General features: G+C 50.0%; 10 protein-coding genes across 11 annotated transcripts; 8 read left to right on the plus strand and 2 right to left on the minus strand.

The window, feature by feature from the left end:
• Nucleotides 1–59: 59 nt before the first annotated feature.
• On the plus strand, nt 60–2,677 carry FOIG_13991 (uncharacterized protein). The gene has a single exon (XM_031215185.1). The coding sequence runs from the start codon at nt 262–264 to the stop codon at nt 673–675; it is 414 nt and encodes a 137-aa protein (XP_031055211.1). The 5' UTR covers nt 60–261; the 3' UTR covers nt 676–2,677.
• On the minus strand, nt 1,085–3,275 carry FOIG_13992 (uncharacterized protein; the record flags this gene model as incomplete). The annotated part of the gene is made up of 3 exons (XM_031215186.1): nt 2,643–3,275; nt 1,836–2,128; nt 1,085–1,268 (listed from the first exon to the last, which is right to left on the minus strand). Exons 1-3 carry the CDS (start codon nt 2,760–2,762, stop codon nt 1,085–1,087), a joined length of 597 nt encoding a protein of 198 aa, XP_031055212.1. The 5' UTR covers nt 2,763–3,275.
• Nucleotides 2,751–5,477, plus strand: FOIG_13993 (uncharacterized protein; the record flags this gene model as incomplete). Its single annotated transcript, XM_031215187.1, has 4 exons — nt 2,751–2,912; nt 2,964–3,270; nt 3,945–4,051; nt 5,349–5,477. The coding sequence occupies exons 2-4, from the start codon at nt 2,991–2,993 to the stop codon at nt 5,475–5,477; spliced, it is 516 nt and encodes a 171-aa protein (XP_031055213.1). The 5' UTR covers nt 2,751–2,912; nt 2,964–2,990.
• A 651-nt stretch (nt 5,478–6,128) lies between these two features.
• Nucleotides 6,129–10,311, plus strand: FOIG_13994 (potassium/sodium efflux P-type ATPase, fungal-type). Its single transcript, XM_031215188.1, has 4 exons — nt 6,129–6,641; nt 6,847–7,112; nt 7,163–8,846; nt 8,897–10,311. Exons 1-4 carry the CDS (start codon nt 6,393–6,395, stop codon nt 9,959–9,961), a joined length of 3,264 nt encoding a protein of 1,087 aa, XP_031055214.1. The 5' UTR covers nt 6,129–6,392; the 3' UTR covers nt 9,962–10,311.
• A 155-nt stretch (nt 10,312–10,466) lies between these two features.
• Nucleotides 10,467–11,581, plus strand: FOIG_13995 (uncharacterized protein). Its single transcript, XM_031215189.1, has one exon. The coding sequence runs from the start codon at nt 10,690–10,692 to the stop codon at nt 11,497–11,499; it is 810 nt and encodes a 269-aa protein (XP_031055215.1). The 5' UTR covers nt 10,467–10,689; the 3' UTR covers nt 11,500–11,581.
• A 631-nt stretch (nt 11,582–12,212) lies between these two features.
• Nucleotides 12,213–12,769, plus strand: FOIG_13996 (uncharacterized protein; the record flags this gene model as incomplete). The annotated part of the gene is made up of 2 exons (XM_031215190.1): nt 12,213–12,526; nt 12,580–12,769. The coding sequence occupies 2 exons, from the start codon at nt 12,213–12,215 to the stop codon at nt 12,767–12,769; spliced, it is 504 nt and encodes a 167-aa protein (XP_031055216.1).
• Nucleotides 12,770–13,469: 700 nt separating this feature from the next.
• FOIG_13997 (L-iditol 2-dehydrogenase) lies at nt 13,470–15,549 on the plus strand. Its single transcript, XM_031215191.1, has 2 exons — nt 13,470–14,121; nt 14,213–15,549. Exons 1-2 carry the CDS (start codon nt 14,113–14,115, stop codon nt 15,263–15,265), a joined length of 1,062 nt encoding a protein of 353 aa, XP_031055217.1. The 5' UTR covers nt 13,470–14,112; the 3' UTR covers nt 15,266–15,549.
• A 1,152-nt stretch (nt 15,550–16,701) lies between these two features.
• On the plus strand, nt 16,702–18,377 carry FOIG_13998 (uncharacterized protein). Of its 2 annotated transcripts, XM_031215192.1 has the most exons (3): nt 16,703–17,027; nt 17,078–17,394; nt 17,451–18,377. In XM_031215192.1, exons 1-3 carry the CDS (start codon nt 16,860–16,862, stop codon nt 18,043–18,045), a joined length of 1,080 nt encoding a protein of 359 aa, XP_031055218.1. In that variant the 5' UTR covers nt 16,703–16,859; the 3' UTR covers nt 18,046–18,377. The 2 variants fall into 2 exon arrangements, with proteins under 2 accessions (XP_031055219.1, XP_031055218.1); XM_031215193.1 differs by having other exon boundaries at nt 16,702–17,394.
• A 728-nt stretch (nt 18,378–19,105) lies between these two features.
• On the plus strand, nt 19,106–20,167 carry FOIG_13999 (uncharacterized protein; the record flags this gene model as incomplete). The annotated part of the gene is made up of 1 exon (XM_031215194.1): nt 19,106–20,167. One exon carries the CDS (start codon nt 19,106–19,108, stop codon nt 20,165–20,167), a length of 1,062 nt encoding a protein of 353 aa, XP_031055220.1.
• Nucleotides 20,168–20,350: 183 nt separating this feature from the next.
• Nucleotides 20,351–22,388, minus strand: FOIG_14000 (uncharacterized protein). Its single transcript, XM_031215195.1, has 5 exons — nt 21,833–22,388; nt 21,682–21,784; nt 21,350–21,628; nt 20,806–21,296; nt 20,351–20,752 (listed from the first exon to the last, which is right to left on the minus strand). Exons 1-5 carry the CDS (start codon nt 22,313–22,315, stop codon nt 20,627–20,629), a joined length of 1,482 nt encoding a protein of 493 aa, XP_031055221.1. The 5' UTR covers nt 22,316–22,388; the 3' UTR covers nt 20,351–20,626.
• Nucleotides 22,389–22,814: the final 426 nt, after the last annotated feature.

Here is a 22,814-nt window from a genome sequence, read left to right on the forward strand (position 1 = left end):
TTGGATGTCGGGAATATCCTGCTTGGAGGGTTTGCGCGGCTGTGACGTCAGGATAAGCAGGGATCTGACGATGCCAGGTTTTTGAAGATGCAGATTCAAGAAATACCAATATCTACGTCAATTCAAGAGGGGGAATCCTCATATCACTCACTCTCATCATCTTCGTCTTCGTCAACTGTGAATCTTATCTCAACCAACTCACCTTATCACAAAATCTCTCACCAAACTACAACCTCTCACTAAACCACCACCACCATCAAAATGGGCGAACCAAAGAAGGGAACAATCAAGTACCGCAACAAAGAGGGCACCCTCGACGCCTCCGCCCTTCTCTGGCGCGCCCTAACATCCGAAAAGCCAGAGGTCATGCGCAAATACATCACCAAGGACGCCGTCCTCTGCGAACCAGACCAAAAGGTGTACTCACCCCGCACCGAGCCCTCTCTGGATGAATACATGGAGGACGGCTACGAGCCATGGACGGCATACAAGATCCACGACGAGCCTGAGTTCGTAGAGATCGACCTCATGGCTTCAGCGCTCAACTACCGCGTCACTGCGTGGAAGCTCCAGAATGGAGAGATGTTGGCGACGGAGGCTTGGTGTCATAGCGTCTTCAGACAGGGACCCGGAGGTGATTGGAAGTGCTGTCTTCATCATATGGCCAAGGTCTAAAGAAGACTTAGAGTGTTTAAGGTGTTGGGGATTGGCGAATTGGGTTTTTGGAGACTGTTTCTAAGCTATGTTAATTAACGACGTTAACGTTATCACAACCTACATTACTTTCTCAACCATGCATCACTTAGTCAAGCGAAGTTCACGCCAAGCTTTCCCAGCTTCAGCTTAACAGCGATAACTAATAAACAGAGTTTCTAATTGTCAAGATTAGCTCGCTCACCCTTGTCCGATAGGTAATAGTAACAACAACCGGGACCGCCTCCCGGATGCATTAAACTCGACGGTTGGGGAGACAGAGTTAAGTTGAGTTGAGCGCCAAGGGATCTCTCAGGCGGGGGAGGGGCCCTTTATCTCCCCCTCGTGCATCCAAGAGATGTTCTCTTTTCTGAATATGGTCGCGTGCGTATTATTCTGTATCTCTCACGAAAGGCCATTGGCGAGTAGAGTCAAGATGGTGGCTGTCGATCAGGCTGAACGAGAAATCCTGCACGTTGACACTTTCTCGAGCAAGGATTAACACGAAAATATCTGAACCTTCGGTCTCTCGTTTGGGGTCGTTTGGTTGGGTCTGATTGCTTTCCCTTGGCGGCCTGGGCGTTTTCGCCTCCAACGATGTTCATCGACTCAAGCAAAGCATGGTGTGCCACAGAAAAAAAGTCTTGTCGCTCTTGGCTTTCTTGTCATAATGAGCGTTTATTGAGGCCCTGGTTGCAAGCCTGCATGTCCCTTCCATCCGGTCGATGATTCTGTAATCCGAGGTCATCATCGATCGCTTAGCAGGATTCTGACTGCGTTCTTTCACTGTGTCTTCGGACATGTAGTTGTGGGCTGTAAGACTGTGACGTCGTGCTATCGCCAAGTTCAACCAAAGTCCAAAATAATCTCGCCTCTTCGCAATGAACAGATATTACAACCGAGACTCGAATATCTGCTCACTTTCTTCGGCGTGAACCGGACAGTCGGCTTTGTCTTTGCTTTTTGTCTGTGTTATAACCGACTACTTGGTCCGCGCATGGCTGTCGTATTACGACCTGTCTCAAGCCAAGGCTCTTGTCAAATGCTTCTTCGCTCTAAGATGGACTTGGCGAGAAGCACGACGCGGGGAGTTCAGTAATGGAATGGACAATGTAAAGCAGGAGTGACATGTCCTCGCGAACTGAAGTTGTCCCAACCTCCTCCTCCCTCCTCCCCCAGACCAAACTCTCTTCAAAATTCTCCTGATGCAACGCCCTCCGCTCCGGGGTCCTTCAGCGGAGGGCACGTGTCCTCCTCTGTGAACCTCTTCGCTACGAGTGGCTCCGCCCAAGCCCACTCCCCACTCCGCCGCCCCACGATAACCCTGCCTCACCCAAACACCGCTCGCCTTGGCAATGAGACGCTTGTGGGGCCGCCGACCGTTCCGCTCCATTACTGAACTGTACTGAAGAGGGGGCGTGTGTCCGTTTTTCCGCTGCCGTTTGTTCTCGTGTTCCCTTTCCTTTTTGCTCTTCCTGCAGCATGCACGTTTTGATCCTCTTGCAGCAAAATATTGTCACAGAGGAATCGTGGATGGTTGTGAGCACATCTTGTATCGTGGCTACACGTGTTGAGAAGCTTTTTGGTGATCAACTTGGCGCCTTGTATTGACTTGGCTTCAGACATCCATCTCTGGTTCAAGATGGTGGGTGGAAACCCTTGAACCCTTCGTACCCTGTAGCTGTTTCTTAAAATCTGCCTCGTACTTTGTAACTCACCACGATACGCGTAATAAATAAAGACAGTATACGGGAGATAGTATAGATCCGCCTACATGTAGCAGATGGATCTAAATCTCAACCTGCAGCACCAGCGAGATAAACAACCGAAAAGGCCCGAACAATATCTCACCTGTATCCGCTCAGTTTTCGTCACCAAACACTATCTGTAACCCCCACAAGGATCGTCCATGGAGAATTAAAAAAAAAAGAGGCTCGAGAGCGTCGCACATCTTGAGGCCTTGAATCCCAGAGGCCTAGACCGCATCCATTGCCTGAAGGCTTGGCTGCGTCGACATGGCTGAAGCTCTCATCACTTGAATGGTTCACCCCAGAGTTCTTGCAAGCCATTGTGGGAGCCTGGGGAAATCTGGCGCTTATGCCAGGGCTCTTGAAAAGCCAAGACAAAGTCCTTCGAATTATGGTACGATGGTATATCACCCGATGGATTTGAGAGCTTTTCGGCCAAGTTCCATATCGCCAAGTTCTTGGGTAGACACAGTGAGACCCAAGTCCCTGCGGCTGATAACAATGAATCTTATTGTTTCACAGAGACGGTTGTTGAAGACGCGGTTCTGAATGGCTCGCAAGAAAGAGGCTCGGCTTACTGCTTCTGAGGATGAGCCGCAATGCCAGAATGGTGCTCCGATATTTGTTGAGATGATCGCCGAAGCCCGAGCGTACCCATCTGCCGTGTATCAAGGCATTCGCAAACTCCCCGGCCGATGTTCATGTCCGTGCCTGAAGACCCTGCCAATTCCTGCTCAAAGACCTCCGGCGCCCGGTCCCCAGGTTTTTGGTCACTTTGGCCGCCGTTCCCGCGACAAAGAAGACCGAGCATCACCATCTTTATGCCGAAGTTCGTTCATGGCTGCCCAAGATGATCCCATTAATAGATCAAGGCTTATAACAGCTGCAGTGTGTTCAGTTAGGTATCATACGGCAATAACGACAACTATACAAGCCACTCAATGGTTTGTGAGCAAGTTAAAAAGCTGCACGTCCTGGGACCTGCAGCAGAATTACTTTTTCCTTCCGAACGGAGATAGACAAGTCCGGGTATATTGTTCCCCATAATGGAAGTCAATGGTGCTGCGATTCCTCAGCAAAGCAACCCCCCCCACGCATTGTCTCACGTCCGCAGCGAAGTGTTGCGAGACCGACACATCCGGGTTAAATCCCCCCCTCTCAGGAGAAAAGAAAGAAGACAACATCTCCGCCACAGAGAGGCTCTCATCTGGAGACCGGGGGACCTCCGTGGGGAGGTTGACGCCCCGCTGTGTCCGCCCCGAGACAACATCCGGAGGCAACGGATCCAATGGCAGCAGGAGAGTGAGTGACCCCGTTTATTTTCTTCCCGTGGGAGCCTCGCAGTGGCCTGTTAGAGACGCGCATGGTTGTGCTAGGCATAAGCGCCCCGTTTCTGTGAGGACAAAGTGTCGTCTAGAGTGGATCGATAGAATCCTAATTCCCCATCTTGCTGCGGCATACGGCGCTTCTCTCGTTCCCGCCTTGGTAGTTCACCATAGTCAGGCGTCAGCGTCTCCGCGTCCGGCGTCTCTTTTGAGCTGCGAGAGGCAGTGATCGACGGCTATGTTCTTTACCGTCTATTTTACGGCCTTCCTCGAATGGATCCATTAGTAAGTAAACGGAGACAAGGGAGGCTAGTGTATGTATGCGCGTGAGTCGTAGAGAATTGGCATTGTATCTGTTCGAGAAATTGTATGTAATCGCAATGCAACGCGCAGACTCTAGGACATCTCATTCGTCACTCGACGCGCTGTTGGAATGAGGCTAAAAGGAATAGCGCAGAGATTTCTGAAGGAGATTGTGCACCAAGATTAGTGGATCCGAGTTCAATAAGATGCCGATGATTTAAGCTTATTGTCACGTTGGAGGAGAATCCTGGCTGATCTGGTGGAGGACTGATTACGTACCATGTACTCGCATGCCGGGATGGCTTCTAGAAGCAGTGGAAGCCGGTCACGTAGTAAATACTGGCTTGACAGCTGAGAGATAAGCGCAGTGGCAAATGTCACCAAGATGATGTCGTTACCGTTAGTGCACTAGCACCACGCATCTCGAGCCCCTGTTTATCTGGAAACGCTAAACATCAAGGTACTTGGGCTAGCTAAGGCGTCCGCCAGACTCTGGGCAAAGATAAGAGTCCGTGACTAACACCATCAAGTCCTCTGCCAAGGGTGGCAGTGCCTGCACCTCATCCTTGGCGAAGATTTGCGAAGGAGTTTTCTGAAAAGGGATAAGCTAAGCAAAGTTGCGTAACGCGTTGAGCAGCCCGTCTCCTCAGCCAAACATATCTCAAGATCTGATCTTGAACCCCAAGATCTCCACGGTTCCAAGTCACGAGACTGACCAGTAACACAGCGGGCAGCTTCAGCAAGTGGATTAATAACTCCGTGCCGTGACAGTCTCGGACCTCCGTGATGTTTGGGATGTAAACCCGGGCCGTAACAATGCAAGCTGAAAGAACAACAATCGGCTCATACCCGGCCCCGTTTCTTTTCTGTCGCAGGTGAGATGTGAAGTTTTGCCTCTCAAATGAACTTGATTGATGCCTACAGACTTACAACTACGACATCACCCAACGTGCAGATAGAAAAACAGGCCAGAAGAACAAAGCAATAAAACGGAGTCCAGGTTGACGGTGATGATTGCCCACGACCCAATGACGTGACGACTTGGCGAGCAGAAATTATGTATGCCCAGAAAATGCCAATACTGATCCTTCCTCGTCGAGAAGAAAATACCACCGAAGCAGACCACATTACAGAGTTGAATCAATGGTGTGTGTCATGGGCGAAAGAAAAAAAGAGGGGGAGGGGGGTATACTTAGGTAGGTTCTGGGAGCACACTCGTCTAACATCGGTTCTAGGGGCCATATGCACTGAAAATGCAGTGAACTGAACTCGGTTGCAGTGTGTATCCACCATCGGTGACGGCACTGGAAAGGTCCCTGAAAGCCTTACAAGAGCCTCACCATCACCAGGTGACACTAAGCCAGGCTTCAAACAAGGCTCCGACATTGCAAACCCCAGACAGCCCTGACGATATCTTGTCAATACCGCTATTTTGTCACCTCTTCCAAGGCAATTCGAATTCGGGTTTATTCTGAACCTAGTATTAGTCAAGGAGCAATGGGCGCTGGTATGGTTCTTTTTTAACCCTTGTCTCCCAAGAATACCAAGCCTCAGGTCGCCCACTCAGGAAGGCCAATTGATGCCGAGCCCGCCACGCCGCGTCACAGGATGCTTGGTAGCCAGTGCTGCAAAGTCTCCAAATGACGTGCCGACGGCGAACAGCCTCTTGAACCACCGTACAGAACGGCGCTGTGTGGGCGTCTCACCAATCAACCCCAGAGAACCTCAGCAGTGGGACCCCTCCGGGGCGGAGTGGACTCTCGGGCAAGGCCAGGGGCGTATACTCTAAGAGTCTCTTACTACTCTCAACACAACACAACAACAAACCAAGGTTTCGTATCATCGCCAAGACCTGTTCAGAATGCCCAATCCCAATGCCTCCCCGCCTTTGGAACAGAGAAACAGTAACGCAGAGAAGGAAAAATTGGGTAATGCTCTTGGCGATGTGGGGTCCGCTGGAGAAGTGAAATCAACTCTCAACCCAGATAGTGACTTGAGCCAAGACTCTGGCGAGATAAGCATTGACTGCTCTGCCTCTTGTCTCTGTCTTCGAAGATGGGACAGACGTCTATAAGACCTTCCCCATCTCCCCGCACGATCAATTCTTGTTCCTCTCTTCCTCTCCCCAAGGATCTCTTCACTTAGATCTCCAACAACCCTCCGACGCCAGACGAAAGGCTTCCTGCAAATAATCTTACAGGAATCCCCAGACATAGGCTTAAGGGTCTTTTACTCATGTATACGTTCTAAGCCAGCACCGAGTCGAGATATATAACAACAAGCAACTCTTCACGCTGGCGACCCGCTAGCTTCGACTTACACCATGGCTAAGAAGGACGACTCCGTCGACAACCATGTCTCTGGTCAGAGCAACGAGCCCATGAGCCGTCCCGCTCACGCCTTGACTTTCAACCAGGTTGTCGAGGAGCTCAAGACTGATACTCTCAGCGGTCTCACCGAGGCCGAGGCCAAACAACGACATGAGAAGTTTGGCAACAACGATCTCGGCGAAGCTGATGGCGTTCAGCCTCTCAAGATCATCATCGCTCAGGTCGCTAACGCCATGACGCTGGTGAGTTCAAAACCAGTCCAGTTCCCCCCTCTTAGCCCCCACACACTCGAAAATTTATGCTTTAAGCATATCTCGATGGCTGAACTATTTTTTTTTCGCCTCCCGACTGCATATTACCTGATTAGGCAGCCCGTCGCTTTTTCCCTAACCCACCACATGAACACCCCTGTCCGCGCTATGTTGATGATTACTGACGTCTGCCAAGGTGCTTATTCTTGCCATGGCTGTTTCTTTCGGTATCAAGTCATGGATTGAGGGTGGTGTCGTCGCCTTCATCATTGGTCTCAATGTCACCGTCGGTTTCTTCCAGGAGTACTCTGCCGAGAAGACCATGGACTCTCTGCGGTCCATGTCTTCTCCCACTGCTAGTGTTGTGCGCGATGGAGACTCCAAGGTAGTTCCCTCCGTTGAGGTCGTTCCCGGTGATCTTGTGGAAATCAAGACCGGAGATACGATCCCTGCTGATATTCGGTGAGTTCCCATACTTGACACTTACACTGGGACTTTATTAATTAGTGCAGACTTATTGAGGCTGTTAACTTCGAGACTGATGAGGCCATGTTGACTGGTGAGTCTCTCCCCGTTCGAAAGAACGAGGATGAAGTCTTCGAAGACAACACTGGACCCGGTGACCGTATCAATGTCGCCTACAGCTCTTCCACCGTCACAAAGGGTCGTGCCAAGGGTATCGTCTTCGCTACCGGCACCAGCACTGAAATCGGTGCTATCGCTGCTGCCCTCCGAAAGAAGGACAGCAAGGTCCGCCCCGTGAAGCGCAAGGCTGATGGTTCCGCCAAGCCTCACCGATATCTCGAAGCATACACCCTCACCCTCACCGACGCTGTTGGCCGTTTCCTCGGTGTCAACGTCGGCACACCTCTCCAGAAGAAGCTCTCCCGTCTGGCAATCTACCTCTTCGGTACTGCTGTCATCTGTGCCATTATCGTCCTTGCTGCCAACGACTTCGATGCTTCCCAACAGGTTATTATCTACGCCGTTGCTACTGGTCTGTCTATGATTCCCGCTAGTTTGGTCGTCGTCTTGACTATCACCATGGCTGCTGGTACCAAGCGCATGGTTGAGCGAAACGTTATTGTTCGTAACCTCAAGTCTCTTGAGGCCCTTGGTGCTGTTACCGATATTTGCTCTGACAAGACTGGTACTCTCACCCAAGGTAAGATGGTTGCCCGTGGAGCCTGGACTCCTGGAAAGGGAACCTATCTCATCGAGAACACCACCGAGCCTTTCAACCCTACCATTGGTGACATGCGCTGGTCTCGCAGCCAGCCCCATGAGCTTCCTCTCAAGCAGGGCGGTGATGAATGCGGCTCTGTTTCTCCCATCAGCGAGCTCCTCAACCAGTCCAAGTCCTCTCTCGTCAAGTTCCTCGAAGTCGCTTCTCTCGCCAACCTTGCCACCGTCAACGAGAAGAATGGTGAATGGCACGCCCGCGGTGACCCTACCGAGATTGCTATTCAGGTCCTCGCCTCTCGTTTCGACTGGAACCGTCTCCGCCTTACCAGCCACGACGCCGCCAACCAGTACAGTGAGATCGCCGAGCTTCCCTTCGACTCTGATGTCAAGCGCATGTCCGTCATCATGAAAGATAACCGAACCAGCCAACTCTTCGCTTTCACCAAGGGTGCTGTCGAGCGTGTCATTGGTGCCTGCGCTACATACTGCCCTGAGGATAACGAGGAGCAAGTCCCCATCACCGATGAGTTCCGTGAGCAGATCCTCCGTAACATGGAGTCTTTCGCTGGAATGGGTCTCCGTGTCCTCGCTCTTGCTTCTAAGCCCTACAACGTCGACATGAAGAAGGGTGATGAGATTGACCGCACCACTGTTGAGTGTGATCTCGTCTTCCGTGGTCTTGTTGGTCTTTATGATCCTCCCCGTCCTGAGTCTGCTCCCGCTGTCCGAGAGTGTCACGAGGCTGGTATTTCCGTCCACATGCTTACTGGTGATCATCCCGAGACCGCTAAGGCCATTGCCATTGAGGTCGGTATCCTGCCTACCCGTATGGATCTCGTTGCCGAGGACACTGCTGCTACTATGGTCATGACTGCTACTACTTTTGATGGTCTTACCGATGATGAAGTCGACCAGCTTCCTTTCCTCCCTCTTGTCATTGCCCGATGTGCTCCCCAGACCAAGGTCCGCATGATTGAAGCTCTGCACCGCCGAGACAAGTTCTGCGCTATGGTATGTTCTTACCCTCGTCTCTTTTCTAATGTCTCATGCTAACTTGACAGACTGGTGATGGTGTTAACGACTCTCCCTCTCTCCGCCGTGCCGATGTTGGTATTGCCATGGGTCAAGCCGGTTCCGACGTCGCAAAGGATGCATCCGATATCGTTCTCAGCGACGACAACTTCGCCTCCATCGTCGCCGCCATCGAGGAAGGTCGCCGTATCTTCGACAACATCCAGAAGTTCATCCTCCACGTGCTCGCCACCAACGTCGCCCAAGCCGTCGTCCTTCTCGTCGGTCTCGTCTTCAAGGACAAGACAGGTCTCTCCGTCTTCCCTATCGCTCCCGTCCAGATCATGTGGATCATCATGATGACTTCTGGTCTTCCCGACATGGGTCTCGGTTTCGAGCGCGCTGTCGCTGGTATCCTTCGCCGACCCCCGATTTCTCTCAAGACTGGTGTCTTCTCCTTCGAGTTCATCATCGACATGGTTGTCTACGGCCTTTGGATTGCTGCTCTCTGCCTCAGCGCCTTTGTCCTCCGTCTGTATGCCTTCGGAAATGGTGAGCTCGGTGAGGACTGTAACGATAACTACAGCGATAGCTGTGAGACCGTCTTCAAGGCTCGTGCTACCACCTTTGCTTGTCTCACCTGGTTCTCCCTCTTCCTCGCCTGGGAGATGATTGACAAGCGACGATCTTTCTTCCGCATGCAGCCCGGCTCCAAGCTCTACTTCACCCAGTGGATGCACGATGTCTGGCGCAACCAGTTCCTCTTCTGGGCCATCATGCTCGGCTTCGTCACCCTCTTCCCCATCCAGTACATCCCCGTCATTAGCGACACCGTCTTCAAGCACAAGGGCATCACCTGGGAGTGGGCCATCGTCTTCATCGCCGCCGGTCTCTTCTTCGGCGGTATCGAGGCCTGGAAGTTCGCCAAGCGTGTCTACTTCCGCCGACAAGCCCGCAAGAACCAGGGCGTCGAGTGGAAGGACATGGATCTTGAGCAGCGCACTTTCGGCGAGTATCTCACCCCCGACTCCAGCGAAGCCAGCGTCCGTCACGACTCTGAGAAGGTTGACGCACAAGCTGCCGCTCAACGCAACAACGCCGAGAAGAAGGCGTGAACGAAATCCCAGTAAAGGGAAAAGGTTCTTTGCTATAATTCTGCCAATGAAGAGGTAGATAGCCCAAAACTCAAAACAGTGCAAACAACGGAGTTAAAAAAGTGGAAGGGTTCAAGAAAAAGGTGGACGACGAGGAAATGATTGAGCCGTAGACATGAGATATGAGCTCGCTACCGGAGGAAACCCTAAAATGAACCACAGAGGACGCCGTTGGCTGTAATGAGAGGAGGATGAAGAGGATCATGGATGGATATTCCAGATCTCTTGAGATTACCTATGCATAAGCGGAAATAGTTCTTTAATGAAGTCAAATGTTAAATCATGAATCAATTCTTTCCTGAGTGACTCACCTATCTAAGGTTTAAAGTGATTTTGTTCAATGTGATGAATGTTAGCGAAGTGGAACGGAATTCCGTCCGGGATGCTTGGAGGTGGTGTAAGGGAGATGAGCCTCTTAGCCGCAAACGAATGCATATAATCAATCCCAAAGCTGCCGATTGGATCAAATTGAACTGAGGTCCAATTAGACCTGACCATTAAAGTCATGTTTCATAGTAACTTCCTACCTGAACCTTCAACCGTGAAATCCTACGCTGTCGCGTTAGCGTGACGTGTGGTAAGCACTTGGGCGTGGCTCATTTTGCGGTCTGAAGATCAATATCTTCAAGCTGAGTCCCAAAGAACTCAAACCTCTCATCACCAAACTCCTCACATCTCCCAATCCCTCAATGTCAAACACAACAACTCCCAAGCCAAAACGAGACATGAAAGTCCTCTGTCTCGGCCTTCCACGCACAGGCACAGCTTCCATGGCCGAAGCCCTCACTGTTCTCGGCTACAAAGACGTGTTCCACGGTCTCAAAATCCTCGACGACAAAGAAGCCTGGAAGAATCTTGAGCGCGCAACAGACGCTTCATTCCCGAATCTTCCGACATACACGGGAAAACCCTTCACTCGTGAACAGTGGGATGAGATCTGGGGAGAATGTGAAGCCACCACCGATGTAGCGTCTATTTACGCACCGCGGCTCATTGAGACGTACCCCGATGCTAAAGTCATTCTTGTAATTCGGGATTTTGAGCCTTGGTTCCAGAGCGTTGACGAGAGTGTTCTCAAACAACTCTGGAACCCGATCGCCGAGTTCTCCATCAAATTTGTTGAACCACTGCTTGGGTCTAGAGCAGGCCCAGCGGCGCGAAAGCAAATGCTAGGTCTTTTCCAAGCAGAGACAGTTGAAGAAGCTCGAAAGAATAGCAGAGAAACGTATGACCGCCATCATCGTGTTATTCGAGAGATGGTGCCCAAGGGACAACTACTCGAGTATCGCATGGGCCAAGGCTGGGAGCCCATTTGTGAGTTTCTGGATAAGCCTGTGCCGGAGAAGGAGTTTCCTTGGGTGAATGAGGCAGCGGAACTACGGAGAATTGTAAAGGAGAAGGTTAAGAGTAACATTGTTGATGCTGCGATGGTTGTTATGCCGTGGGCTGGAGCGGCTGTTGCTCTGGGAGCTGGATACTGGATGATGTATAAGAGGTGATTATCTTGACATTGTATGTAAGCGATGCCGCTGAACTGGGATCGCTGATTAGTCGCCTTGAATGATTGCGCCATCACATGTGACTCTGCTGTGCAATCACCCCGTTCGGGTATCCATCTCGATCCGCGATCCGTACCTGAGCTTACGTGGTACGCTTCGACATCCGAATAAGCTTCTCACTCCCGAGGAACAACAATCCCATCTACGTAATAAGCAACCTCAAATCCCTCTTGTTGCCCTCATAAAGGTCGCTCGTCTTGGCGATGCATCCGCGGAAGATTCTAGCCCCACGCATGATGTCTTCCGAACCAGGGTTTTTAGCACAACCAAAAAGCTTGGCCAATGTCACCCGAAGAAGAATCGGGTTATCATTAACATAGCCCCAGGAACAAAAACCAAGGGAATGGAGCACTAATTTTAGGTTTAGAATATGCTTATCGCACGGTGATGGAGCCTCTGCCGATCATTCGACGTCATGACGATTTCGACATGACGCAGCAGCTGAGCTGTCGAATGAGAGGGTTTCATGGCGTTGATTGATTAGAGAAGAATGATGGAAGTGGTGAGTATATTAGTGTAAGAGGCGAAGGCGACAACTATATAAGAGACGTGTCCGCGATGGAAGTCTTGCCATTAGAACCATCAATCTCCTTCAAAGCTTTACTTCACTTGACTTCCAACACCACTTTATTTACACTCAATACTCGAACAAAATGGCAGACCTTATGAACAAGATCAAGGAGACACTGGTCCCCTCCAACACTGAGAACAGCAACACTGATTCTCACCAAGAGTCTCACAACACTGGTTCTCTTCGAGAGACCTACAACACCAGCTCCCATAACACCGAGTCTTTCAACAACACCAACCAGAACAACCAGCGAGAGTTGGGCTCAAACTCCCACATTTCTCCCCTTGATGCAACAAGCAACCAAAACCAGCAGACCGAGGGTGTCCGCACAGGAGACAGGATCGACTCGCTGGTAGAGAACGTCCCTGGTGTTCCCTCATCTCAATCCAAGCCTTCGTAAGTTCACTCTTGGCATATGAAATAGCGCTCAAGGCTAACATGAGATTAAGAAACACACCTTCTTACCAGAATGACATGCACAAATCCCCTGGCGCTACTCTTGACGCTGCCCGTGCTCCTCCTTCTGCTCTTAAGGAGCACCTTGGAGAGCCTATCATTGAGCACGACTATCCTCATGAGAGCTCGACTAAGAGACACTCTTCTGTCAGCCACCAGGAGGAGCACTATAACCTCAACTAAACGTATGGAGAAGAAGCAGAGGTTGACACTAGGATACTTGTAACAGATGAGACTGTTGTACGGTAGCGGTGGTAATAGATCGGTTAACATTAACGTTTTATGATATGGATAGCATATACTATTGTTCTATGTGATGCTGTACAGTATTGAGCCGCTGTAAAGAGATACAGCGTCCATGTAAGCCGTCTTTCAGAAGCATGTCACGATTACAGATCGCAGGTTTTGCGATTACTGAGACCTTGCACTTAAATACTGCTGGGGTCCGCAAGGTAATGAGATGATGTCGAAGAGTTAACGAATTTATCTTCATCCACTTGTTCGTATATGGCTTCCCATCTTCATTCTGACCGGCTAATCTTGCCCGTCGCACATCGCCGAGACTCCCCGCTCCGGCCCGGATCCACCACCCGGACGCTATTCCCAATGCCGCAGCTCCGCGCCGGCAGCGGAATTCTGATCGAGAGCTGACGCAGGAACGCAGATTACGCCGGAACACCATTTCGGACACCTGCCGCGCTAATAAATTGTTTTGAAGGTGAGAGGGATGGTAAAGTGACTGCTCCAAGCTCCGGATGCATGTCCGGAAGCCTGCGTTGTCTTCAGCGGGAATGAGCCGGTAGCCAAGCCATGGAATGCTATCATGATCTGAGTCGATGATCTGAGAACCACAACCCTTCTTTCTTGACTGATCGCCCAACAATGCCATGCCAATATCCACTGATCCAGAGAATCTCTAGCTTCACAGCTATAAAATAGCCTTGGAGCTTTCCCGGTCTAATTCTCACCGACGGATCCCACTCCACCAGCCTCTCCCCTCCCATTCGCGCGGTTAAATGCTCTGGCTAAAGTGCCATCATCCTCAGCACCAGAATTTCAAGCGCTCCCGTCATGACAGCCCCCCATATGGAGAATCTTGTCGGTCTTGTGGTCTCGGGTCTCTCGATATCATGGCTTCTTGATTGGCGAGGGTAAAAACCGTGGGGGTGTAACCATCATGTCAACTCTACGGGTATTTAGCACAGGGAGCTATGTTGATGGGAGGGACCATGTGATGAGGTTGGGGTATATGAGCCGCTGCCCTCATCAGCAGATTTTGGCCATGATCTGAATTTTTTAATCATTGAGAACTGTTGTTCAGGCTATTTCTACAATTGCTTTTGGTGATAGATTGACGGTGTTGTTGAACTCCACCGTGATCCATATAAGACAGGACATCCCACTTTGAGCTACGAGTGACGAATCTACTTCATCATCCCACGACTCGCGACTCAATTCTCCTCCTCTTCATCTCATCTCTCGTCTTTCACCTTATCACAATTACTCACAGCTAAATAACAGCAACAATGGCCAGCGTATGTCTTTTATCAGCTCATCGACTCCCTCACATCATACCCCGCCATCATGGCCCCTCATGACGTCTCACTAACAACATTCCCCCTCCAGAACCTCTCCTTCGTCCTCAACAAGCCCGGCGACGTCTCCTTCGAGGAGCGCCCCAAGCCCACCCTCTCGAGCCCCCACGATGTCCTCGTCGCCGTCAACTACACCGGCATCTGCGGTTCCGACGTGCACTACTGGGTCCACGGCTCCATCGGCAAGTTCGTCGTTGAAGACCCCATGGTTCTAGGCCACGAGTCCGCCGGCACAATCGTCGAAGTCGGCTCCAAAGTCAAGACCCTCAAGGTCGGCGACCGCGTCGCTCTCGAGCCCGGCTATCCCTGCCGACGATGCCAGAACTGTCTCGCTGGAAAGTATAACCTCTGCCCGGATATGGTGTTTGCTGCTACACCACCCTACCACGGAACTTTGACCGGTTACTGGACTGCGCCTGCGGATTTCTGCTTCAAGCTTCCTGATAATGTATCGCAGCAGGAGGGTGCTCTGATTGAGCCTCTCGCTGTCGCTGTTCACATCGTCAAGCAGGCCCGCGTCAAGCCCGGTGACTCCGTCGTTGTCATGGGCGCTGGACCCGTTGGTCTTCTCTGCGCCGCTGTCGCAAAGGCCTACGGAGCCTCCAAGATCGTTAGTGTCGATATTGTCCAGAGCAAGCTCGACTTCGCCAAGGACTTCGCCTCCACCCACGTCTACGCTTCTCAACGCATTGCACCCGAGGAGAACGCCAAGAACATCTGCGAGCTCGCTGGTCTCCCTGAAGGCGCTGACGTTGTCATTGACGCCAGCGGTGCCGAGCCCTCAATCCAAGCATCTATCCACGTCCTCAAGAACGGCGGTAGCTACGTGCAGGGCGGCATGGGCAAGGCCGACATTACCTTCCCTATCATGGCATTCTGCATCAAGGAGGCTACAGCCAGCGGCTCATTCCGCTACGGCGCTGGTGATTATCCTCTTGCTGTTGAGCTTGTCGCTACCGGCAAGGTCGATGTCAAGAAGCTCATCACTGGGGTTGTCGACTTCAAGCAGGCCGAGGAGGCTTTCAAGAAGGTCAAGGAGGGAGAGGCGATCAAGGTTCTGATCAAGGGACCTAATGAGCAGTAAAGGAAAGGGTGATGACGATATGAATGACTGTGAATGAGAACTAAAAGCGAAAAAGATATCCGGGCATGGGATGGCTTGGATCATATGAAGCGGGGCGGCGGGTGAAGGCGTTTTGTCATGAGTGGACTCGGTATGAGTCCTTTACACCATAGCATCATTCTAAGGCACTTAATAGATGTGATTTGTTTCACTTGAATCCCTGTAGATTGACCACGGGTAGGCGGGTGTCACAGGCTGAGATGCAAGGAGAACCGCGGCCCTCCTGGCTCGAAGATACCAATATCTCACGGCATACCCGCCACATACCTTCTAGTTTTATCGTGCGAGGCAGCCTTATACTCCTGAACACTGATTCAATGACTGGATTATTAATTGCATCTTGCTGAATACGCCCTTCCAGTGGCTCCCCCGTATCCTCTCCAATCTCCCCTCATCCCCCAATTCCGCACTCTCCCTGTAAACCTTGCCTCATTCCGCCCCTCCACAAATTAGCTCCAACGGCTGAACAAGCACAGCCCATGTGCCATCTCCACTCTCCGCATTCAGCTGTTTTCCCATCACAACTCTCCAATAAGACAAGCCTCACCCGTCTTACATCTCCCAAAAGAGGACAAATCTCACCCTTTATTGAACACTCTACGATTAGCTAGCTTGTTTGACAGAAAACATAAACGCCCTGGTAGAGTGAGAGTCAGAATCTTGTCGGGAGTTCTTATCCATGTGATCGACACCGGCATGGGCTGTTTAGCGAAATCCTTCATGCAGGCATCTGCACCTCGAACCAAATCTCGCGCAGCATGCTCAACTGGGAAACACTTCTACTCACCACAACTCAAGCCCTATCACTCGTCAATAAATACATTTTCATGTAGCAAACGAGCTAGAAACACCGTTCCTTCTAGTGAAACGCCTCAGTAAGTATTTTAAGGAGCAGTAGCTTCAAGTGGCTTGTCGCACTGCCCAGGTTTTCGAAGTTCAATTTCCACAAGCCTCTCCGCCTTTAACGGCATTTGTCTGTTTTACTTTCGTGCCTTGTGCTGTGCAGGGGTATTAAGTAGGGTGGTACCGTAGTGACCCTGTTTTTGTTTGTTGTCAATTAAACTAAACCACCGGCCAGCTCTAGACACTTACACTCGCGTAACTGCCGACGATAGCTCAAGTCTTGATAACAACAAATAAGTCGAAAAAACAGATTCAAATATCATCTTAGCAATGCCTATATGGCTCGGGAATTAGGATAATTCTTCAAAACACCAGAAACCATGGCCTGTCCCCCTCCACCCCCGAGAGAGCCCAACGGCGCCAACAAGGCATCCCGAATGGGCCAGCTGAGGTGCGGCTGAAGTACGCTAACGACGCCATCCGCAAGGGTTCCTCGTCCCTCGAAATCTGCCTTGGGCTTCTTGTAAGTGAACGGAGCCGGGCCTAGCTATAAGGCTGTTGTGTTTCCCCCGAGGAGAAAAAAAAAGGGTGCGCCATAAATCATTCTCCCCAGCGAAGATTCGTCTTGGCCCCTACACTAGCACTTCGCATCTCTTGGCTGCTTCTCGTGGCTTGACACTATCACTTACACTGTTTGTTACAGAAAGTTACTATGGAACAAACTCAAGAAAAGGTTGAGGGCAACCATGTTCTCCAAACACCGCTCTGGATTGTTATAATTCGTGGCTTTCAGTTCCTCATCTCTCTTATCATCGTCGGTCTCTGCGGTCGTCTGATGCACGATGCCACCCTCGACGAAGAAGCTCTATCCCTGGCCATTGTAAATCCCCTCTTCCATTCCTTCATCTCAACACCACTAACAGCTTCAAGGCAATCATCTCATGGATCGTCATCGCATACGTCGTCTTCACAGAGAAGATCCCCAGTCTTCAAAGCGCATATCACATCATCGCTGTTCTAAGTCTCGATGCATTGCTGATGGTTCTTTGGCTTGCGGCTTGGGCTGCCACTGCTGCGAGACGTGCTAAATACGTCGTTCCTGTTAATGCCTATGGCTGTGTTGATGATGGAAGTCTTACGGATAGCAAGACCTGCAATATTTTTAAGCGTGATGGGGAGAATGTTATTCTCTTCAAGTCTGGTCTGGCTATGCTTGCTGCCGTCGCTGGTCTCGGTGCTCTTGTCTGGTAAGTCAACTATGCTCATGAGTCACAGACAAGGTTGGCTAACGCTTGACTTTCAGGATTCTCTTCATCGTCACTTTCGTCTGGACTCTCGTCATGTTCCTCCGCGGTCGCAAGGAAGGTCGCTTCGCTGTCAACCTCGCTGCCTCTCCTTCACCCAACAACAACTACCAAATGGAGACCAAGGTCAATGAAGGCCAGCCCATGGTTCAGCCCATCCAACCTCAGGGCGTCCCTCAGCAGCAATACCAGCAACAACCTACTCAAGGCCAATTCGTTCCTCAACAACAGCAGCAGTATCCTCCTCAGGGCACTCCCTCTCCCTACCAACCTGCCCAGAGCCCATACCAACAACAGGGTGCTTATCCTCCTCCCGCGGCACCCTACTCTCCTCAAGACCAGCAGTACCAGGGCCAGCAGAACTACGGACAGTACCCCCCTCAGCAATATCAACAGCCTCCTCAACCTCAAGGAAGTGAGCTTGATGGTCAGACAAACTACTCTACTCCTCCTCCCGCTTCAATGTCTCCCCCTCCCCAACATTACGGAAGTGAGCTCGATGGCCAGACGAACTACGCCCACCCTCCTCCTGCTTCAATGTCGCCGCCCCCTCAGCCTCAGCCTTATCCTCCCCAAGCATATCCCCAGCAGTAAATGAAGTGGAGAGGAGGGATTAATGACCGGGCCTCTTGGCGCGTGGAGTTGCGTTTCTGTTTTGCCAGTATTTTACATATCCAATAACAGCGGTGGCTTTTTGACGCTTGTTTTATACCAATAGCCACAGTTAGAATATACGATGCAGCGATTGATGACAATTTATTCGCACTAGTACATATATACACTTCTCTCTCATGAGCTCACAAAACCATTGGGACCTGAAGTTTGTTAACTTAGTTTTCTTGACCTCATAAAATAGCCTTTCGCTCTGTCTCTAACTTTTACATGTTGGCTTTTGTGAAACAATATGCACCAACCACATCATTCACCTCTATTTTCTATTGGTAAGAACGTGTATTAATAAGCTTAAGAAGTTCTTATATGATGTTTAAATAAAGCAGATCTATGTGGCATTTTACTAGGATTAAATATAAGTATACTGCATAGTTCTTATACTTTAGTATCATTTCGTATAACAACTGATCTGGCGATTAACTTATATTATCAAGAGAATTCCTATGCTTTTCTCTTTGCATACTTTCTCTATTTCTTTTTCAAATGCTTAACTTGGTAATTTATTCATCTTTTCTGAATGGTACAGCACCTACTTTAGAGTGTCCAATGTTCGGTCAGGAACAATCGCCTCAGCTCTGTGTGTTGTGTTGTTCTTCCCGTTCAGTAACCCTACCTGCTTGCATAAAAGCTTTAGAGCTCATTCGTGATTTCTGACCTGAAGGAAGTTGGCATCGTCAAGGTTCTCATGCACGTCGTCACGTTTAAGCTCTCAAAGAAGGAGCACCTCCTCCGGGCAAACAGCACGACTTGGATGAACTGAGTTTCTTTTTTGAAAAGCTTCTCTTTACACAAAAGTATAGAAATGAACGCATATTCATAGCCAAATTTTGTTTCTCGCTATAAATACCCTCGCAGTGTCTACTCTGTACGCATAGCATCTTGACCTCCTGCCCATCACGATTCTCACCGTGCCACGGTCCTTCAGTTCAAACCTCCCCCCGTCTGCGAACGATCATCACGCTGCTTCAAACCACGATCGAAAATGTCGGATAGTAAGGAGCTGGACCACTCATGGTTCAAGCGCGCGGAGCTCTTCGTACCTCAGTGGGTGATGGGATACGCCATAGAGACCCAACGCGTATCGCGCTGGTCTTGGGTGCAGCACGAACACCTCCAAACATGGCGGGACACAGAGGACTCGAATTTCCAGATCATTTCTATCGACGTCGATGATGCTGTAGTGGAGGATCATGAAGTGCGGAGTTTCCAGATTGGCATCTCTATCCTTGATACCGAGCGTCTTGGAGATGTGTTGGCTGAGCCTCCTAAGCCTGATGTCAACCTGGCTGCGAGGGTTGTGCAGTCTCATCATTGGATCGTTGGGGATGAAGAATACTCTCCCGAGTTTGAGGATATGTTCCGTTTTGGAAGAATGAGGTACGTTCGGATGGAGGAGTTCCGGAGGGAAATCACGGACATCATCCAGAACTGGAATTTCTTCCTCATCACCCATGGGCCAGACGAAAGTCTCTCGTTCTTGAGAAGCTGTGGCGTATATCTCCGTGCTCTCGAAACTATCAACACTGCCCAGGCTGTTCAGGAAGTCCTCCTTCTCCCCTTTGATAAAGTGGTGAGCAAGGACCAGTTGGTTAGAGAAATTGGAGGCCCATGTGAAGATCCTTGCTTAGCTGGAAACGCGGCACATTTTACTCTCCGTATTCTTCTCATGCTTATTTATGGAGACGTGGACCGACATCTTCATCGCGTTGGTGTCCCTATGGATCAGTGGTCTCTGCTTTTGAAGAGGATTGTTGATTCACCACCCAAGAAGCGAAAGTTGAGAAGGATGAAGAGGTCGCCTCCTGCAGATTCTTCAGAACAAAGTAGCAAGCGAGGCAATATCATGGACTCCTCCACCACTTCTTCCCCGTTGTCATCTCCGCCTTCTACAGAACAAAGTAGCGAGCGAGGCGACATCGAGGACTCTCCCACCAACTCTACTCGGTTTTCGTCTCCGCCTACAGAACAAACTGATGGGAAATCCAATAACGAGGTCTCCCCCGCAGAAGATATTCAGTCGTCGCCTGCATCGAGTCCAGAATAGGCTCCAGATTCGAGCGATTGTGAAAGCCGTAGTGACTGAGGTGTTCCATGGGAAGAGGAATTGGAAGAGCATTATCAAGAAAGATATATAAAGAGAAAAGCATATAAATTCTCTCGATAATATAAATTAATTGCCAGATCAGTTATCATATAAAGCGATGCTAAAGTTTAAGAAATATGCAGTATATTTAAAACAAAAACCTACAGAATAGCCATAGATCTGCTTTTTATAAAAATTAATAAGATCCTATTGAACTCTTATTCTTCCTAATAGAAGACGGAGGTAGATGATGAGGTTGGTACACGTCGAGTCACAAAAGCCAATATTTAAAAGTTTGACTGAGAAAGGCTATTTTATGAGGCACAACAGATCAGGAAAATTAGTGTAATAAACTTTATTTCTCAAAGGTTCGTGAGGCCCTGTTCAGTGGAAGATCAGATAAGGTTAATGTTTCCGATGCTAATCCTCTGTCGCATCGCTCGCGCTTTCACTCTGAGTGCTTACGTCCGCCTGCGGGGACGTGTTCACTTTTGCGACAATGACAGCCGAAGTATAGTAGGCGCCAATGCCAGGCTCATTTCCGTACTGCAAACCCATGTCAGTGTGTCTACCGCCATATACCGAATTTCTGTACTCACAGTGATGAAAGCAACAGCAAGTTCCTTAGAAACCCCCGAGTCAGGCGGACCGTTCAACCATGTAACATCTCTTCGAGGGTAAAACTTTCCGCGGGTTTTACGGCTATATTCGTGTTGCAATCCAACCTCCGCTGGATCGAGTCTCTCCTCATAGCTGTGCCTGAAAACAAGTGCAGGTTTCGGCGCCGTACCGATAGCTAGCTTATCGTCCAAGACGTCTTGCTCCGCTTGAGTGATCTTGGGCTCTGGTAGATGTGGGTTGTACTTCAGCCTGTGATCTTTCTTCCATTCAATCATCTCTGGTATAGACTCTTGCTCGTAATGTCGGTATTTCTCGTCATCGACTAGAGCGGCAACTTCAGCTGTGCCTAGAATGCGCTTGAGGGCTTGGTAGACTACCATGTCGATGCCTTTGAGCATGTGGTGCAAGTTATTGGTGGATGACTTGGAAGTATGAGGATAAGCGTGAGTGCAAGAGAACCCAACGAGACCTGGACAAGCTATCAGCATGTGAATAGATAAAAGCACCCAATTGTGAAATCACCTTCTTTTATAATATGCTTGTTCTCAAGTAACTTCTCAAGGGCATCGAAGAAATGAAGAGATTCCTGGTCTAGAGCCCGAAGATGATCAGACATCGAAGCTGGACCATAGTTGATCCAAAAGAGATTGTAAGTCAGTGTAACACGATGTCCTTCTGTGACTTGCAGTACTTCATGCTCGCAGTCAGAGAAGAACGCCGCCCACTGAATGGTGTCGGCGCTTTTCGGTGCCCAGTCAAAGACGATCTCACGGTCTCCATGTCTAACCGCAAGTTGGCCCCCTAGGATCATGTAAGTGTCTAGTATATAGGAGTTAACGGCTTGTGCTTTCTACCTTTGTGCTCGATAGGAAGACTCACGACGAGCGAGCCCATCTGGCGATCAGATCGTGGAGTATCAACATGAGGCTTGAACTTGCCAGAAGGTCCTGAATACACCTGGGAAGACTTAGTAAGAGTACATCACATCAATCATATTGAACTTACATTGAGCTTGTAAAGCTCGGCCTTTACACCAAGACCCCTGGCATCAGTAACACTGGCTTGGGCCAGGACCTGATTGATGGTATCAACAATACCATGTTCATAGGGGTTGAAGTCAGTACAGAAGTCTTCGGTATTCATTTTACCAGCCTTTCTGTACTCCTCGTCAAGCACCTCTTGGCTACCGACGCCGAAGGTTGCTGGTTGGCAATCAGCCACCAGGGTGTTGAAGGCATCTTGAGTGACGGTATCATCGCCGAGGGGCAGCTTAAGAGTTCGACTATGTACCTGTTCCTTATTATCCCACCGGATTGTGATAGAGTTACTGGCTGCATGAGAGGGGCCACCATCGTCGCCAACGCTACCTCCGATGGCAAAAATGTCTTTGCCCGCGCGCTTGTCTAGGGCGGAGGACACAACAGAGAGGAGACCCTTGAGAGAAGAAGAGTCCCCAGTAGGCTGAGAGGTTACAACGGGGGATTCCATGTTGATGTCAAGAATTAAGATAGTTTATGATTAGATGCGAAAAGCTAATGTGATGTTGTGAAGAAGGTGGTGATGATGCCTGAGGAGAGGTGGACGGTCTTTTATACATCACTGAGCAACTCATACCATGACATTCTACAGCAGAATTACCTACAATCGAGAGTCTGAAAACATATTCAAGCATTGTTGAAATTCACGGTAATACCCACGCAAAGTCTCGATATTTGTGCAACAACATCGATGATTTAGCCGAGCCTTCGTCTCTCTTGGTTCATTGAGGTCACAGCAACCGAAACAGCACCAATAAGACAGCGATGCTGCCTAAAGGTGCCTGAAAAGTTTCCAACAAAATCTCAGAAAATAGAAGCTGAATGGCCAAACCTTATCGAATGCAATTCATTGTGTCGCCTGAGGTTGTGAGGGCGTTCACGCTGGCACTTTGTGCTTCATATTGGAGACATGGCGGCTGGCCAGAGCGGTACCGACACAGTGAAGCATC

Source organism: Fusarium odoratissimum, assembly GCF_000260195.1.
Source record: "Fusarium odoratissimum NRRL 54006 unplaced genomic scaffold supercont1.37, whole genome shotgun sequence".
Lineage (NCBI taxonomy): Eukaryota > Fungi > Ascomycota > Sordariomycetes > Hypocreales > Nectriaceae > Fusarium > Fusarium odoratissimum.

Excerpts from the sequence above, each read along its gene's own strand:
- FOIG_13991 (XM_031215185.1), top strand. The coding sequence starts at position 262 with ATGGGCGAACCAAAGAAGGGAACAATCAAGTACCGCAACAAAGAGGGC.
- FOIG_13994 (XM_031215188.1), top strand. The coding sequence starts at position 6,393 with ATGGCTAAGAAGGACGACTCCGTCGACAACCATGTCTCTGGTCAGAGC. Across the intron at positions 6,642-6,846 it reads TCGCTAACGCCATGACGCTG|GTGCTTATTCTTGCCATGGC; the intron begins GTGAGTTCAAAA and ends ACGTCTGCCAAG. Across the intron at positions 7,113-7,162 it reads ACGATCCCTGCTGATATTCG|ACTTATTGAGGCTGTTAACT; the intron begins GTGAGTTCCCAT and ends TAATTAGTGCAG.
- FOIG_13995 (XM_031215189.1), top strand. The coding sequence starts at position 10,690 with ATGTCAAACACAACAACTCCCAAGCCAAAACGAGACATGAAAGTCCTC.
- FOIG_13998 (XM_031215192.1), top strand. The coding sequence starts at position 16,860 with ATGGAACAAACTCAAGAAAAGGTTGAGGGCAACCATGTTCTCCAAACA. Across the intron at positions 17,028-17,077 it reads AAGCTCTATCCCTGGCCATT|GCAATCATCTCATGGATCGT; the intron begins GTAAATCCCCTC and ends AACAGCTTCAAG. Across the intron at positions 17,395-17,450 it reads GGTCTCGGTGCTCTTGTCTG|GATTCTCTTCATCGTCACTT; the intron begins GTAAGTCAACTA and ends CTTGACTTTCAG.
- FOIG_14000 (XM_031215195.1), bottom strand. The coding sequence starts at position 22,315 with ATGGAATCCCCCGTTGTAACCTCTCAGCCTACTGGGGACTCTTCTTCT. Across the intron at positions 21,785-21,832 it reads CCGAGCTTTACAAGCTCAAT|GTGTATTCAGGACCTTCTGG; the intron begins GTAAGTTCAATA and ends AAGTCTTCCCAG. Across the intron at positions 20,753-20,805 it reads TTGCTGTTGCTTTCATCACT|TACGGAAATGAGCCTGGCAT; the intron begins GTGAGTACAGAA and ends ATGGGTTTGCAG.